Raw genomic sequence first — 18,490 nt, 5'->3', positions numbered from 1 at the left:
CTAAACAGTCTGGCCTAAAAGCAGGCTTCATCTCTGGTACCCCCAGGCATACAGAAAGTTCTCAGAAAAATCAACTGTTTGGTGAGCACTGGGACTAACGAGACTGGTGACTGCAGTTAACCCAATCCACATGAGAAAAACTGTGCTATTGCTCACAACCACCTTTGGAACTGTGTCTGTGAATGAGGCATGATGGTTAAGACTGGCACATCCAGGACACAAATAAACCTCAACATTGAAGTAAAACTTAATCCCTTTGTTACAATCAGTAACAGCTTCTAACAAATAAAACTGTAAAGAAATGTTTGTCCAAATCCTAAGGTATCTTCTACTTCAGACACTTTTAGAGAACAAGAGTTTTTGAAAAGATCTCAGAGAATAAAAACTGAATAATAATGATCCCTGTATAAACAAACAAAAACTGGCAAATTCCATCTCAAAGAATATAGTGCTCCAGAGAATGATAGCACAAACAGAAACTCCAAACCGCCCCATTATAGAAATACACATTAAAATGCATCTGGCCAAGAAAAATGAGAGATGCTAACAAATTACACTGCACTTTAGGGGAGCATGAGATCTGGGATATTCCTCTTCCAAAACAGAATTTGTCACCTAGAGACTAAACTTCAGCAATTTCCTGCAAACATAAGAAAAAGCAGTATTTATCTTGTGTTTGCACCAAAACAACCATTCTCACGAGTAGCAACAAAGACACTCCTCTTCAGGCATAAAGAAATTATCAGTCTTACACACAAGGATTACAATAGCACATTTTGAGCAACTACAGGCTTTTCAGTTCAGGTCATTCAACGTTCGGCTATCCAGACACGATCCAACAAAATGCATGACATTAGGAAGACCTCTAAGTTTTGTACTATGCATTCTACAGTAATGCAAGAAAATGTCCCAGGAGAAGTGAAAAATGGGAAAGTTAAGTTATGGTTATGTTAAGGTAAGATCATGTTACATTCTGACAATGTAAATATGACATGAAAGTATCTCAAATCCTAACAGGTAGGAAGCCTATGCACCTTTTGGTTTTTTTGTACTGAAAACTATAGAAGAAGTATCAGCAAAGAAAATAAAAATCTACAAAAGAAGATGAAAGGTCAACATATAAACAAGAACGATAGAAGAATGGCTTTTCTAAGCTAACTATGATCTCTGTACTGCTGCTGCAGAACATGGTTTTAAGCAAAGACTATAAGAAACACATCATTTTATCATTATCAAAAGTAATAATGGAGCCCAGTAGTAGCATTTTGCAACTGAAGATAAAGCAGTAAAAAATAAATTTTGAATTTTATTTTTTCCCCAGGAGGCAACACTCATTGCGCAGTTCTGGTCTTGTCACAGAATAATTTGGACTTTAAAAAGGGTCATTATAATTTACAAGACCAAAAACCTTCAGGAACTGGATTGTCATATGGATTAGCATAATCTATGCAGCAGGATGGTATAAATTAGCATTGTCTTAAAATACATTAAGTTTGTCAGTCACTCTAATATCAAGTAATTTTATATTTAAAAGAAATTATAACTTCAGAATCACCTGTTTTCTTTTTCATCAATGTCAGAGGTACTGGCCAGTCGTCTTGGTATTGTAGGTGCAACATATGCAAGTCGAGTTCCTTTTCCATCTTTCTCCTGAAAGATATGTATTTTCTATTAAGTGTTACTATTATTGATTATACTGCTAATTTTTTGGAAAATCATCATCCTTGACAGCTCCAGATGTATTCACTGTGACCAGATTATATAAATGAGTTTTATGCTTTAGTAAAATATTATAAAGACTGCAGCAGTGAAAGGAAACTGTTAGTGTTTTCATTCTAGTGAGGTAAATGACTCAATTTCTTTTTTTTCTGCTTTGTGGCAGTACAATTCCAACACTGATAACTGAAAGCAACTGGTTCAGTATTTTTATATGGTAGAGTACATTAATATTCTTAATCTTTAAAACATAGAAACACTTGTACTTGAAACAGAACCACAAGTTCTGTGTTGCTCAGTTACCTAAACAACACTCGTTCCAGTGGTTCAGTGTATACACTGGATCACTTGGTTCAGTGTATCCATGCTTAATTACAGAACCAGTTTTTGTAAATAAAAAATCACTACGAAATGAAAACAAACACAAAAGAGACTTCTTTTGTTCATAAGATTCTTTCAAAATCACTCTCCAAGTGAGGCCAAAACCATCAAACCTCTATTGCCCCCAAAGTGTAGAAACTACTACTAGCACTGCAAGTCCTAAAAAGGGGTTAAATGCCAGACTTGTACTCCAGATTGCCAGGCAATGAAGGTGCATATTACACTTAAAGAAATACTACACAGAAGCTCCATAATTTAATTTTCTGGAATTTTAGTAAAGAAGAGCTGTGTACTACAATCTTACCTCTATAATACATTATAAACATCTACACTAAGAAAGTTATATAAATTCCTTAAAATGTTGTTTTACACTTAATATTACTACCTTTTCTTTGTTGTCCAATGAAGAGGAAAGTCTAGGACTTGAAGCAGAACGCATAACACCTGCAGAGTCCTTTTCTTTCTGAGCTTCTTTGGAAGCAGTAATCTCTGCAAGTGCACCATAACTACCAGTTTTTCTAAGACCCAACCTCCATGAAGCAGGAGATTCATCTTTCCTCTCTTCATCTTTGGGAGAAACCTTGGTTGTAGATGTTGGAAACTGTAACACACATGAAATTCACATTACCTGTGGTAATTCATGCTCCTTGCAGAGATTTGAGAACACAATTGCTTTTAATAATCGTAAGTGCCAAATTCGTAGGGGAGTTGTAATGAGAGGCAACCTATTTTTCTCTTAAATTAGTCAATGAGATAAGAAATGTCAGACTGGTCAAGGTACACTACTCCTCTAGAAGTTAGCTTAGGAAAACCCACACTTTGTAATACACACTGTGAACTTGAGATGCAAACTTAGAAACATGCAAATCTGGTATTAACATTTTGATTAAATATGTTATTTTGCAACCTGTACATAAACCTGTGCACACAAGAACCTCACCATAGATTTTTCACCCTTATTGGGCACAAGAACAATGCCAGTTTTGCGCAAGCCCTGCCTCCATGATGCAGGATCTACTGACTCCACGATAGGCATGATAGGAGGAATGAAATCATACTAAAGCCAATTAAGACAAGACAAAGATGAAGATCGAAAGAATGGAAAACAGAAACAAAAGGTTGTTTTAACACCACGTAGTTTGCACCTATGTTTATGTTACATAGGTCTTTGTTACAGCACAAAATACCAAAAGCAGTAAGACACTTAAAAACTTAGTAACAGATTCCTACTAAACACAGCAAGTTTATCTCATTCAGAGGCAGAATTACAGTTTGCAGAGAAGAGAACAACAAAGCCTATGATCTAACAAGGTCCATGGCCTAAATCCTCACACTGTTGAGAATACTGGAAGATTCACACTAACATACCCCTAATCCTATATCATTCATATCCTTTAATCACATCTCATGCTGGCTTAGCTACCCTCCCAAACCTGCTTTACTTCAGTATTCGCAGTCAGAGAGCAGCACTACTGAATGCCATGTAGATTGAGAAAACCCAAATTCAAGCTTAGTACTGCATCTGCACCGCCTGCGTGCAACATATGGTTTGGCCATCTATGGTGTAAGAGCAGAAGAGCAGCTGCAGTAGCACAGACAGTATGAACCTGAAAAGGCACGTGCAAGAGTAGGTGAAAGATCACTCATACAGTGCTGCTTTACCTTCATTAGTAAAAACAGTTTAAAAACTTTTTGTTCATTGATACGAGTTTCAACTACTCCTCTAGATCACATGTACCTCCTATGTTACAAGATAATCAGTCTTGATATAAATGTGCATTTATTTTGTTGCTACAGAAGGCCCTGAGCTTTTCATACAATATTAGGAAGATAACTACAGTTTACTTTTAAACTGCACCTTTTACCTTTGAGATCAAAACATAAACCATTAATTACTGCATAATAAAATTACAACAGTGTATTAACAATTTGTAAGAGGTTATAATTCAGGTTTAAATCAAATTTATTTCTTCCTATAAAAATAACCCCCCTTGTCATTTAATCACACAACTGCATCTGTTACATTAAAGGATATTCTGTAAGATGAATCATCATTAGATTCTATTTTGAGTAGGAAAATATAACCCCAATAAGCTCCCAGGAGCTAAATACACTACATACTATTCCCCCAGCAGTATGTCTTTTCTCTCTACTGTGGCTTCATTATATCCTGAACACACTTTTCAGAAGCATCAGTAGTGGGTTACACTTTCATTATGATGCATACAGAAAAGTTGTAATGATTGACAAATGAAGACTTACCAGTTTACTATCCAGTCTGCTTTGATATTCTAAAAGTTTGACTTGGGTACCATCTTCTGACTATGCATTATTATCTACTGTAATTTTTCCCCCAGGTATACCTATCTTCCTTTGACAAGCCAAATTAAAGTTCATTCAAATTAACTTGTCATGTAAAGTTACAAGCTGTAAAAAGCTTCAAGCATGCAATATGGCTTTACTAGGTGTGTTTTTTGAGCTGTCCATTGAAAAAATGTATCCTAATTATCAAGCTCTTCCATGAGGCCCTAACCATACTGAAACAGGGATGAGACCTACAGTACTTTTTACTGCACAAATACAGACACAGAGAGACACTAGAACTGCGGCTTCTAGAAATTTTGGAAGAGTCCAACATAGAAAAGACTTCCAAAGATGAAGTTTAGCTTCAGAAAAAACAAGAACTCCACTCACTGTGCAACAACTTTTTTTTTTAAGAGGATCTTACATTCAGTTACTTTGTTTAGAATTAAGACCATTCAAAATTTAAAAAAAAGTGAACACAGTTTCTGGAGAAGAATACAAAATATTTTAAGAATCTGTGCATAATTTCATCAATTCACTTTGGTTAACCCAATCCACTTTTTATACTAGAATCAAAAAAAGTATGCTTACCCAGAAGAAAAGGAAAATCACAAAAAAGGTATTTTATTTTACCTTCTTAACAGGCGATGTAGGTGGCCCTTGGCCACCGGCTACTGAAGGCGCCGTCACAGCTACCGATGCTGATTGTGTACTTGTGGTATTTGCATTATTAGCTGACAACGTTTTGGTCTTATCTGCAAAATATTTACAAGATTTTAATTTTCATTTTTCTTTCACAATTTCTTCACCTCTACAACACAGAGCAGAATTTCTATTGAACAAATTTGACAGTCAATTTTACAAAGAGCATTTTATTATTTATTCCTCAGTGTTTTCCCCGTCACTCCCAATCTGTATCTTATCTAGGTCCATGTTTTTTTTTTAAAAGGTCATGCATGTAATGTTTTTTTTGGTATTCAGGAAGTGTTACCACTCAGAGATGCTGAGACAAAACCACAGAATCATTCAAGCTGGAAGTGACCTCAGGAGATCACCTAATTCAACCTTCTGCTCAAAGGAGGGTCAATACTGCCTACAGACCAGGTTGCTCAGGGCTTTGATGAGACATGTCTTGTAAACCTCTAGAGACAGAAATTCCACAGTCTCCCCAGACAGCCTGTATTTTAGTAGCTAGCTAATGAGCATAAAAAAATTGTAGGAGGTATGTTGGCATCTAATCTGATCTCATTAATGCATATAAATATCTCAAAGGTGGGTGCCAAGAGGATGGTGCCAGATTCTTTTCAGTGGTGCCCAGTGACAGGACACAAAGTGATGGCCATAAACTAAAATACAAGAAGTTCTACCTCAACATGAGGAAGGACTTTTTCACATTGAGGGTAGCAGACACAGGGAGGTCGTGGAGTCTCCCTCTCTGGAGACAATCAAAACCACCTGGACACATTCCCACATACCTTGTTCTAGGTGACCCTGTATTGGCAGGGGGTTGGACTAGATGATCTACAGAGATCCCTTCCAACCCTGACTACTCTTTGATTCTGTAATAGTTAATTTGAACTAAAGAAGATAGGTGCTAATTCAAAGTGAAATATTTATTCTCGGATAATTGTATATGTTGAGTTCAAAGAAATGATTAACTGCACAGAGAACCCAGTCAGGAATTCTGGCCACCAGAATGAGCTGAGGCAGGGACTTGCCTTCCAGAGCGCTGACTTTCCATTTGCTTCATTCCTTCTTTGTCCCCTGTTTTTCCTACCTAAGTTTCACTGTCTATCTACTCTTCTGCTTTGTCCTTTCTACCAAAATGTCTTTCTCTGTGCTTTACGTACCTTAATCCCTCTTATATAAACATACAGAAAATGACATGGTTGTGATATAGTAACTGTTGTCACTGCATTTGCTTCAGCTTCATAATGTTACACCTCATTTCTGTTTCACGTATTCAGATTGTACATTATTTGGGATGGGATGCTACCTCCTATCTGTGCAGTATGCAGCAGCATGGGGCTCAATCCCCACTGGTTTTGGCCTTATTATAAACACACCTTTACATCTACACTACCTATACAGCATAGGAGCAGTCAACTTGGAAAGTATGCAATGTTTCATACAGTGTTCTCACAACTACATTCAAATTCAACAAAAGTACCAATCTTCAACCAGAAATTGTATAATTGAGAGTATTGCTGTTACATACTTGTTTTAGTTATGGACATAGTTGAACAAATGTTTCGAAAGTGACTTATGCAGTAAACAAATACAAATACAAAAAAACAGCTTACATGACTAACCACTCAATGGAAAGTACTTTCTAAACACAACTGAAAAAAAATGGTGGTGAAATTCTAGGTGATAAAAAGCTGAACAGGACAATGTGGACTGACAGTACAACTTGAGATGATGCACAGGCAGATCTGATGAAAAATTGTGAATGATTAAAATGATTTAAAATATAGAAAAAAGTTATCTGGAGCAAAAGCATGGAAGGAGAAAAATGGATTTTTCACAACTGTATTCTGAAATTATTTCTAGGACACCAAGAACATAGTTGTATTCATGACTGAGCTAATACTGACTAACTTTCAAAAAACATTAAAGTACCTCAAAGTAAGTTACAAAACCTGAACTGCTGAAAAATTTTGTTTTTCATCATGTTTCTCTGCCCTTTGCAAGATGCTAGTTTTGTATTCATAATTCCCCTCTTGGTCTTACAGACAGAATTGTATTTATTTTGAAACTATATTCTCACATAACTAATGTAACAAAATATAAGTTTTAGGAAAACATTTAAAATATCCCGAGAGATTAGAAATCACAGTTTCCAGTACTTCAGAACATGGAACACTTTACAACCAGATTGCTCCTTAAAATATTAAGATTTTTCACTAGAAAAATCTTTCACTACCTTAAGCCGAATAACGGGAAAAGAAAGGGAAAGTACAGTCTTGAAACTCAGAGATGCAGCTCTACAGGGAAAAGCCTAAAGTCTATCTTGCCAAATAAAGTATGATAAAGCCTTGTTGATATTAAAACCCCTGAAGTTTACATAAATTAATTCTTGTGTCAGAGTCAAATTTTCCTGGCACAAACTACATACTGGCAATGAAGAGAACACAATTACCAGAATCATAAAGCTCAGCAGACATTACAGTCAGTTCAATGACAGAGAAATTACTACATGTTATATATTATAAGTGGTTTGAATTTAGCAAAGCTCAGTAAATAACTGATGCAAGTATACTAAGGTAAAAGACTAATTACAAAGCTTGACAGATATTTTTCCAGCTTAATAGTGAAATGCTGGTTTATTTCAAAATACAAAAAAATAATTAAACCATAATAGACAGCTTGATTCAGCAACTTGTTTTTACTTCTAACTACATTAAAAGTTCACGACAGATTGGTTCTAAAATACCTTCTTAGTCTTACCTTTCAGGTGAAGAAATTAGAATGTATTAAAATGAAAACTGACAGCTCACCAAAAATGGTCACTTATTTTTAAAAGTGTAAGTATAAAATATTAACAAGTTATTTCTAATGACATCCTTGTCTATGTATTTTATTGCTGCATTGTAATTTTAAAATTCTTTATTAGGATTGAACATACATCTTTAAATACTAATTGGTTGACATTTGTTTTCTGGTTTGAAAGAAAATGATACTATGCTGTTCTTATATCACTATTGGCTATTCTGAAAATTGTTCAAGAAAAAAACAACCCATAAATTCCATAGAAGAGCAAAATACAGGGTAATATGCACACAACTTTGCATACAATCCAAAACTTTTCAAAGAACATTCCTCTTTAACTGAAGTTGCATATGAAGTAACTGTTAACATTAAAATAACACCTTTAAAAGTTTATCTCAGTACACACTGAAAATATAGGCACTATGACTCTATCAATATCTGAGTCATGATTGCCAGATTAATTGATAATTACTTCAGGATGGAAAGAGCAAATAAGAATGTTTGTACTTTTACTGATCCAATCTCTAAACCAGTTCCACAAGCAAATACTGCTACAAAACTTTCTCATTTGATTTTCTTTTTCAATGTTTCTGACATGCCACTTAAGGTTTATATTATTCTATTTAATTAAAAGTATCAATTGTTAAGTAGCCAATCAAGTAAACTGGTTAATAGCTTTAACCTAAGTAGACACCAGTAAACACATCCGTTTGATGTATCTGTTATGACTTGACTTCAGACTTGTATAAACTTGCTTTAAAATGACTGGAAGCTTAGTGAAATGCAGAAGAATAAGTGAAACGTACTATACTTAACTCTCTATCATGTGATATTAAGTAAGTAAATTCATAAAGTAAAAACTTGAAGAAAGGCAATGCTCCAAATAACGTACCAGTCTCTGCTTCAGATTCTGAGTCATCCTCCTCTTCCTCTTCACTAGAACAACTGGATTCATCCTTCTTTCCCTCTTCTTCCTCATCTGCTTTTTCTTGCTCCAGAGACTCTGCATTCTTCTCTTGCTCCATAATCAATGTCTCCTTACTGAGTTTAAAAAGAAAAGTACTTACTAAACTCCAAAAAATTTACTAAAGCCTGTTAAGTTGAACTTTGTGACAGCTTGTAAAGTCATCTTTTTTAAGAGCTTATAATTTTTCCTATTTTACTTACTTTTTGAATGTTTTCTGTGTCTGATTATTATCCAGATTGGCTGTGGATTCAATTAGGGGAGATTTCTTTTCGCGCTTCTCACTATGAAGCTTCAAAAAATAGAATGATGCAGTTTAATTGATAGAATGGTATCACTGTGACAAAATTACAAATGGAGGGAAATCTTCTCTAACTATTACAAATACTGGAGTGTGTGTGTATAAGCTTTCAAAGTTCAAAATTCTAAAATCTCAGAAACTGTTATTCCAATTGTTGATACTTCAGATCATAAAATGACACTGGACGAGGCAAGTAGTAGAGCACTTTTCTTCTTCGAAGGCTCTTTGGTTACTACAACTGACCAAGTAAGGGCATAAAAGATCTTGTGAGATGGCTGTAGGATTACCTGAAGTGTCAAATCAAAACTTTGGTTTTAATCTTTATGCTTCTCTTGAGCTGAATACCATAATCCTACGTACAATAAACATATATATATATATATATATGCACAAGGCCTACCAGATTCTGCTTCTTTTGCAATTCTTCTAAATATCCTAGAATATCTTCATCTGCTACATCAAATGCTGTCTGACCCTGGAGAAGGGGAAGAAGTAAAACATCGTAATTGTGCAAGAAAATTTAAATACAACAGACTACAATGTCTTCTCATATGATGATGCAGGTAAAGGAGCACATTCAGAGAGAGAAACTGAAAAATATAAGTCAAGCTCTATTGCAAACTGTTAGTCTGTCAGTATTTGAAAACAATTTTGCAATATTACTTTTTTGGGGGGTAATTGAAACAAAACCATCTATACCTGATGAGTAAACACATTTTTTAAGTGATAAAGACATAACAACAACATTTTCCTGTCCTTTGAAGCGAACAAAAACCCACTATGAAGGAAAAGAAAAGTAGATTGATGAATATAATTCTCACAATATTAGTTCCAAACAACTGTTCCCAACAGCAGTTGTACGGATGGATCCTGAGCAGTTCAGTATCCTTCTCATTGTAGACTACCACATCAACCACAGAGTGATTTTTTAAAGATTATAATATTTAAACAAGCTATACTAAATTTAAGTAGTCATGCTTTCACATTTTACAGCAAAACTCTATTTTACAATTTACATTCCATTTTAGAGAAGATCTGCTACAACCACTTGTTCTTATTTATCTTTAGTGTATGACTTCCATGGGCCATGAACTTGAAGGCTGGAATCTAGGCAAATTCCTAGATCCACTGGTATATATGCAGCTGCATCAACATAATGGGTGGATTTCGTGAGATGTTGGGAAGATCATGACAAGATCAGTCTGGTAAGTTCTTCTGTACAATAATCAGCAATAAAGACAGAGCTGTCATTTAAATGCAGTCACAGTAGCTTATAAAAACAATGAAAGGTGTTCCTATTTGCGCTTATTTCAGTTTCTCAAAATGTTAACTAAAGGTAAATATATCCCTAATTACACTGTGAAGACTATCTTAACTGGTTAGACAGGAAACCACTGATTTTCACATCCATAAAGCTTCTGACCATACAGAAGCATGTGCACTTTTCAACAAGGCTTACCCAAAAGAGCTTGACATTTGAACTGTTATCTCAAGTTTATATTTGCATTATGATTACAGTTTTTTAAAGTGGCCTTCTATTTTTAGGTAGCTGTTAAGTGGGAGTTAGACCTACCTTGACCACAAAGAGTCACTTTACAAAAAACTGCTGTAGTTGGAAGGTTACATTTAAACCCAAATCCACAACAATTGATACCTGAAGTGCCTAAACAATAAAGGCTGAGTTCTCCAAGGTGCTAAGCACATACAACTGTAACCAAATCCAGAGGAGTTTTCAATCTTCTTATCTCCAAAACCAAAAATGTTTACTAGCTTACTTAAGAACACAACAGGCAAATCTTTCCTAGCTTGCAGAGACAAACCCATATACTGAAAAAAACCAGCTGACATATTTCTATGCCTCCTTATTTCTTATTCTTGCCTAGGTGGAGTTGAACATACTTGTATGAAAGTGCTCTCTAGCGTATTATATCCGCATTGTCGCAGTCCCAGTAAAAAGTCTAACACATAATTTGAAAAACTAGCTTTGATTAATTACATCTGCGTCTGACTACCTGATACAAAATACAATTATGCAGCTGACATTTTTAAGTTCTGTAAGCATTATACAGAAAGAGTTGAAGCTATCTGGAATTTAATTTCAGAATTCACTAATTTTATTATAAGTATCCTCCATTTGTAAGGAATAAAAATTCAACAAAGTCTAAAAATGTTAAGCAGCAGTAATTTTATCCTTACATAGAGGAAATATTTGCTAATTCATGGTCTGCATCTGCATTATTTTCCTAATTTATTTTTAAAAGTTTATGAAAAAATTCAATGAAGAATCCATCTTAAGATGGCAGGTAATTTACATATATGGTATTGACAGAAACTGGAAGCAGATTAGAACACACTGCAAAGAAAAGAATGAGAGCTCAGCATTTACACAGTTGAATGAAAAAGTTTGGATCCTTCTGATGCCTGTGTGAATCATGAATGTATTTGTACTTATTGGGAGCAAGATCTTGCAAAGCCAGCAAGCTACACAGGCATAGAAGTCTAGGAAATCCAGCTTAGGAAGCATTCAAATTATGTCTAGTGAGTCCAGAGATGCCTAAAAGTTTCTTCCAGCACACCCAAATCAGCATAATATAGTGGTAACTCTTCAGTATGGTAGCACAAGCTTATTTTAAGAGTTCAAACACTACCCAAAGGCATCATCATCTTCAGAGATCAAATGAAAGCCTGTATGCAATCCATCAAGTCACTAATTTTGCATCACTGAAATGCCAACAAACCCTTTCGATTTCGAATTTCCATGTGAAAGACTGCATGGACCATTTAATATAGAACTAAGCATCATATCGGCCTGGAAATTAATTTAGACAATCAGAGAATTTAGTTTTGAACACAAACATGCTGTTTTGACAAAACATGCATTATATAAAGCTCCACGTACAGTAAACAGCAGTTTATCATCACTTTTCTTACCCTGGCTTCTAAAGTCACTTTAGAGACCAGAACTTTGTATCTTGACAAGGATTACATAAAAATCCTACCACTTTGTTGACAGCCTCCATATCACATAGGTTTTCCACTAAAATGCGACATGCTTCTTCTTTACCCCAGTGAGCAGCAGCATGAAGTGGTGTCCAGCCATCGTAATCTTTAATATTTACATCATAGTGAGCCTGTATTAAAAGCCTAAAGAAATTAAAAGAAACAGATCTTGACACTGTTGACAGGGATAAATAAATTGTCATAAAAATCATGAAATTATTCTATGATAATATTCTTCTCCTTTTTCATCATAGGTATTTTGGTTGGGCTATTGACAATTGATTGATTTTTACTTCTCACAGAAACATTTGCCTTTTCATTGTTCAGTGGGTATATATTTATAAGGAAAATTCAGGAAAAACAGTCTTTTCCATTTCCTTCTCTATTCACTTTCTCTTCAAAGCATTGCTTCTATTAGCAATACAAAAAAGTTAGATAATTTTCTCTGTACGTGCAGTAATAGAGAACAGCCCTTTTAAGGAAAAGAAAGTTGTAAAACATAAAAAATTTTGTTCTTATTAGTAAACTCTTAAAATCGCCTCCCATTCTAATATTAGTTGCTTGAAATTTGCATCTCCTTCTGTCATGAGCATTTTTGCAACAATCCAGTGTTTAGTGCTTCAATTTCTCTCTGAGAGGGAACAGAGCTCCTCAAATAGAGGAGCTGTCATTCAGCCTGCATTCAATACTCAAATTCAGCATGGTTCTGAAGTGAGCGTCCAAGTGACAAAGGACACTTAACCTAACAAACACTTCTATGTAAAGGGCTAACAGCTCTCTGTACCACTGTCCATAATTGTTAAAAATCACATAACCACAAAGTATTCTTCTCAAAAAATTCCCCCAGTTTCTCAAGAGCCAATATACTTATAGTAGTATCCTCCAATAAGGCAAGCTTCACATATGCTTAGCTGTAAAGTCTTGCAGTCTGGCATCCTATACAAAGTACACGTTTTTGATAATTTGAAGTAATCACAAAAATTGCTTGCACATATATTTTTCCCCTCCTAGGAAAAGTATATGGACTGGACTGCAAAAAACTACAATAACTGAGAGAGCTAGAAAACCATGGAACAATTATAGATAAAACTCCCTTACAGACACATACTACTCTAAAATTAAAATTACTCTTTTCCAACAGAATAATTTATCTTTGTCATGCTGAAGCATCAGGGTTTTTTGAAGTAGAACTCCCATTCAGTAAATTGCTCTGCAGACCTTAAAGGCAGCAATACTCACAGAGTCAGGATGTGTGCTCATTTTCATTCATGTTACAATATCTAAGTGCTCCTAGCACTGGTAAAGCAGTCAAATAAATCTATAATCACAGCAAAGCAATGTATTACTAATTATGCTTTACTGAAATAAAGTAGAGCTTTTATGGAAAAAACAATTAAATTTCTGTTGGGGTATATATTGGTATTATATTAATGAAAAACTACCTGTCAATTAGGGGACACCAAAATCCTGAAGTTTTCCAGGAAAGTTTTCAAGAGTCATGATTTTCAACAATATCAAAATGCAAAATTACCTAGTTTTCAGGTGTAAAAACTTTTAGTCTGGATTACAAACTGCTTTAGGTCTGCAAATAAATATGTTGTCTTGAAAATATGTACAAACTGGAAGGCTAACTGGCATTATAAAAAGGTCTTAAGCTTGTTTACATAGTTGGTTTTAGAAACAGGACAAGTTTTTTATCAACTTCCTTCTCTTAAATAAGTATTCAGGTTAAATGTGTACACTGTATTCATATTTCGAACGATTTAAAATAAAAGCTAACAGCATCATGATTTATGAGTGCTTGAAAACATAAAATCAAGCTTTGAGAAAAGATTGTTTCAGAGACTGATTTTTTCAAGATACAGCTCCTAAAAGTTAGAAGTGTCCAATTCTATCAATTCCAAGCAGCATAACATCAAAATGAGAAAATATGAAGTTTCCATTTAAACCACACTTACTTTAAGACTTCTGTATAGCCCTTAGCAGCAGCTACATGAAGTGCTGTACCACCAGATTTTGCATGCCTGACATCATTTATATGGCCACTGTTGAGCCACTGTCTTGCATCTCTTAGCATTATTCTTTCTTCTTCTTTTCGAGCTGATTCTATATCAACCCCTAATTCAGACAGGGACGGGAACAGGGTAAGAGAGGACACAAAATATTTTAGTTCAAATACTTCATTTTAATTATGTAACAAATCTTATACCATGTTTAGGTGATACAATAAAATAACCATTAAACAATATGAATAATGTTTGGAGTTAAAGATGAATATCTTTTTGAAGATGAATCCTAACAGGTTATAGAAATGTCTGGTGTTATACGACAGTTTGCATGCATAATGCATTTTTTAACAAAAGGGTTTATAAATAGGATTATAAATAAATAATAACCGTAAAAATCAATCTACTAAAACTGGCTCTTCCATTTTAAGAATGTCTACTATCACAGTAATAACCACTGAACTGACCTGTTAAAAAAAGAGGAAAATTCTATTTTAACTTTCTAAGCACTAAAATATAAGTCTTATATATACATATAAGTTGATGTATCTGTACAAAGAAGAAAACAACTAAAATTGTTTTACAAAGAGCTATCTATGGGAAGAGAAACAGCCTCACTTTTCAACACTGATGACAAGATGGAGGTGTATTTTTTATACTTTCTACAGCATTTCTGGTTTGTCTTCTATCACTGTGAATCATAAACCTTATACTCAAACAGCCAACCCTTCGGATATGTCACTTCATAGCTTAAGTAAAAAAACCAAAAACACTGTAAACTTTTTACAGTATGTCTCACAAAAACTTATCACACGCTGATGAAAAGGGAAAAAGGCAGTCCAACATTATAACATCAACAAGTATATACATTGTGTTAAACAGATGAAAATGAATTACAGACCCTGAATGGGCAAAGCAAACATATATTTGTAAACATTTTTTAATTACTACTACATGGAGCAATCTTAGGAACATAGCAGGAAAGGGGTCTTGAAGACAACTATGCGTAAGCATAGTTCTATCTCCGATGCCTGAATGGTGACAACTTGTAAGGAGAAGCGTTTTAGTAACTGTGATCATCAAGATTACAAACTGTATCTGAGTTGACCTTTAACAGAAAAATCAGTGGGCCAACCTTCAGCAAAACAATTTTATTTGGATGACTTCTCTAATCTTAGACACTGGTATGTACGGACTTGGGAGATGTATACTGTTCTTCTGTCTTCTGGACTTCTAATTTCTGGTAGAGCAAATCATTAACTTGTTCATAATAAAAACATATCTAGAAACAGGTATTGATCTGCTCAACAACAGTCCGTATAGCCTATTAAATCAAAGATTGAAAACACTTAAAAGATAGATGCCCCTTGACTCAGATCTCATTCTACATTCTTTCAGTAATTCCCGCCAAAACTTCATCTCTCCCCAAACTGTTTTTCTCCAGTACACTTGTTTCTATCACACAGTTCTCCTAACTGTCCAACTAGTAAAAGCACAACATCAAGCAGACCCCAAACAAGAGTATGCAAAGCTAGAACATCTCTTTTCAAAACTACTCCAAATAATTAATAATTTTGATTAATTTTCACAGTCTTTAAAATGAATGGCAATTTCAAGCTCTAATGTCTTCAAAGGAACTGCAAGCTACTAATCTTTTACAGGATGAATGAATCCCCAGAGGATGGAAACCAAATGAAATCCATCTTGACTGTTGCCCATTTAGACATGCAGCAGAAACTGAGGTATGCAGCAAAGTGGCCATCATTAAAGAAATTATTAGTATCACAAAATGAAAACACACAGATAATATAGAGATGATTTTATGTAATGCAAAGCATCATTCTAGTGTGTAAAATGTGGTAAAACAGATTATAGTAAAACAGATTCATCAAGCTCTTATCAGTCCACTGGCAACTAGAAAGTCAAAGCAGTGAACTGATTGAAAGCAATTATATGGGCATTGCTGAAACACCCTTAAGGCAGTGGATAGCAGAGTGATATATCTGTTATGTATGAATTAGTATTCCATAGTTGCTGCAATTCCCCAACTATAGAGCAGCCAAACCCTTGAAAATGACATGCCTATATCAAAATTCCCTGAAATGTAGGAATATACAAATATGTAAAAAGAAAAAACAAAACCCCACAAAACTACAAAATAACAAAAAAATCACCCCCCAAAAGCCAAGAAACTAAAACAAAGAAACAAACAAACAAACACAGAACACAAAGAAAGATCAGTTGGAGAAGAGAGTCTCTTGACTAAGTAAATCTGGTAAAACTTTATTCTAAGGACAATCAAAAGATAAAATTTTACAAAGTATCATAAAATAATTGAAGCAGGTTAAACATTCAGCGTTCTAAGCAGTTGACCAAACTCCTAGAGTCATTCACTTAATTGACTAAAAAAATCATTTTATTCTGACAATTTAATAAAAACTAACAGAATTACATTTTATCAGAAACTCATGAAGAATTATAATCTGGAGGCTGAGTCTGCAAGATGCAGGAAGATATACAAGAAGCACTCAGCAGAGGAAAAAGCCAAAAAATTTTATGACCAATATGAAGAATGAGGACCAGGAACTCTGAATCAATAATGCATTGATAATCCTGTATTCTCATTCCTCCAGAAGGCTCCTACATATTGAAGTGTGAATTACTGCAAACTGTAACTTCCCGGGCCTTGGCATCTGCTTGTCTTTCAGAATGACACAGCAGTGCAAATCAGCAGATCCTGGGACAATAATGCTCTAGACTGCAGTTATTTACATATCAGTGTGGCCTGCAAAACACTACTGTGCTAATAAATAGTTTATATCTCATCCTCTGTTTGTCATATTTATGTCCATTCCCTTTTGCATGCCCGAAGTCCAACTGTGAATCCTTATCAGCATGAGTAACCTTTTCCACCTGAAGAATACAATGCAAATTCCTATCAGTGTAAAACTGTCCATCTACGTGGCTGGTTGTTTTGAGGCAATTTTGTATAAAGGTAGAACAGAGAAAAAACTCCTTCCAAACCCTGATCTTGAGTCTCCAATGGGTCATGTCTAAGCACACTTTCCAGATACGCCTGCAGACTCAGGGATTTATGTCAAAATAGCAACGCTTCTGCAGAAAAAGCAACTAATACTGAATATTGACTTCTATCAGTATCACAAACAAAGCCCAAACAAGATATAATGGTTGCAGAGGAGTAATGGTTGCATCAATACATTACTTGACAAGACAGTAATTTTCTGGTCATATTTCAACAGAAGAAAGTACCACAATCTTGCCAATCTAAATAAAACATTCCACATTAATAACTGGCATGAAAACGGGAATTGAACTTTGTGTCATAGAAGAAGAGCTCTGAGATTAGCTAAATAAAATTCCCATTATTAACTACAGAAAACAGAATGCAAACAGCCCTTATTATACCTTGTACGGGTTTTCTCTTTCCTGTTGTTTTCCAGACTCTATTAAGATACCAAGGGAAAAGAAAACGCTTCCTCATAGGTTTCCAACCCTTTCTCCCTACGGCCCATAGATGGCAATGCGCTGCCTCCCAGCTCAGCCTCAGCCACAGCACTCGCTCACACCACCAGTACGATTAACCTCTCTGGCAGCCTAACAACTTCTTAAATCATTAATAATTTATTACTAAATGTTTTCACTTTTTTTCTGATCAACAAGTGTTACTCAACAGGTTTGAAAACAGTGTGCCATTCAGTGAGCATTTAATGAAATTCAGCATAAGTTTAACTGCTGAATCATTGTTTCAGGACAACTCAGCCATATAAAGGCATGTTTTATAGATACTGCAGGGAAGATCAACCCACTTTTTACTTCATGAAGTGAATGTTTATATAAAAATGTAATAGCTCACATTTTATCCACATAAATAGAGCTGAGTTAAGCAATAATTCTGAGAGAGTCCTGTTACATTACCTATAATTAAGAATGGGGTACATGTACTTCTTTCCTTGAAACAAAAGTAGTGATTGACTTCAAGTTACTGAATAAATAGCTACCACAGTGTATGATTAACTCCTGATTCACCTCACATCACCTCTCCCTACTAATTCACTTCCTGAGAATGTTTCCTATAATTCAAAATAACTCCTTAAGCAGTTAAAAATAATTTTAAGAGGACATCTGATGATAAACAGCTAAAAAAAAATACCTTCAAACCATTATAGTTAATCCTACTGAAGACCTGAGGAGAGACGACATTTAAAATTGGCCAGGGCTGGCCAAGACTAAAGCCACATCTCTTTCAAGTCTGCTGGTTTTCACCAGTGCAAATGAAAAGTTTACACTACTGGCAAAAGATAACTT

General features: G+C 34.9%; 1 protein-coding gene across 8 annotated transcripts in view; it reads right to left on the bottom strand.

The window, feature by feature from the left end:
• PPP1R12A (protein phosphatase 1 regulatory subunit 12A) overlaps window positions 1-18,490 on the bottom strand; it is a 112,603-nt gene that overhangs the window by 34,880 nt on the left and 59,233 nt on the right. For all 8 annotated transcript variants that reach the window (XM_051795711.1, XM_051795715.1, XM_051795714.1 and 5 more), the window contains exons 4-11: window positions 14,117-14,276; window positions 12,158-12,302; window positions 9,559-9,633; window positions 9,061-9,149; window positions 8,786-8,934; window positions 5,035-5,156; window positions 2,483-2,698; window positions 1,556-1,650 (exon numbers count right to left, since the gene is read on the bottom strand). In XM_051795711.1, coding sequence (XP_051651671.1) covers window positions 1,556-1,650; window positions 2,483-2,698; window positions 5,035-5,156; window positions 8,786-8,934; window positions 9,061-9,149; window positions 9,559-9,633; window positions 12,158-12,302; window positions 14,117-14,276 — 1,051 coding nt within the window. The remainder of the gene's footprint in view (window positions 1-1,555; window positions 1,651-2,482; window positions 2,699-5,034; window positions 5,157-8,785; window positions 8,935-9,060; window positions 9,150-9,558; window positions 9,634-12,157; window positions 12,303-14,116; window positions 14,277-18,490) is intronic.

This window comes from Manacus candei, unplaced genomic scaffold (genome assembly GCF_025592945.1).
Source record: "Manacus candei isolate 608988 ecotype Guabito, Panama unplaced genomic scaffold, ASM2559294v1 h1tg000043l, whole genome shotgun sequence".
NCBI classification, from domain to species: domain Eukaryota; kingdom Metazoa; phylum Chordata; class Aves; order Passeriformes; family Pipridae; genus Manacus; species Manacus candei.
The sequence above is the reverse complement of the archived record's forward strand: the minus strand, read 5'-3'. Positions and strand labels throughout refer to the sequence as shown.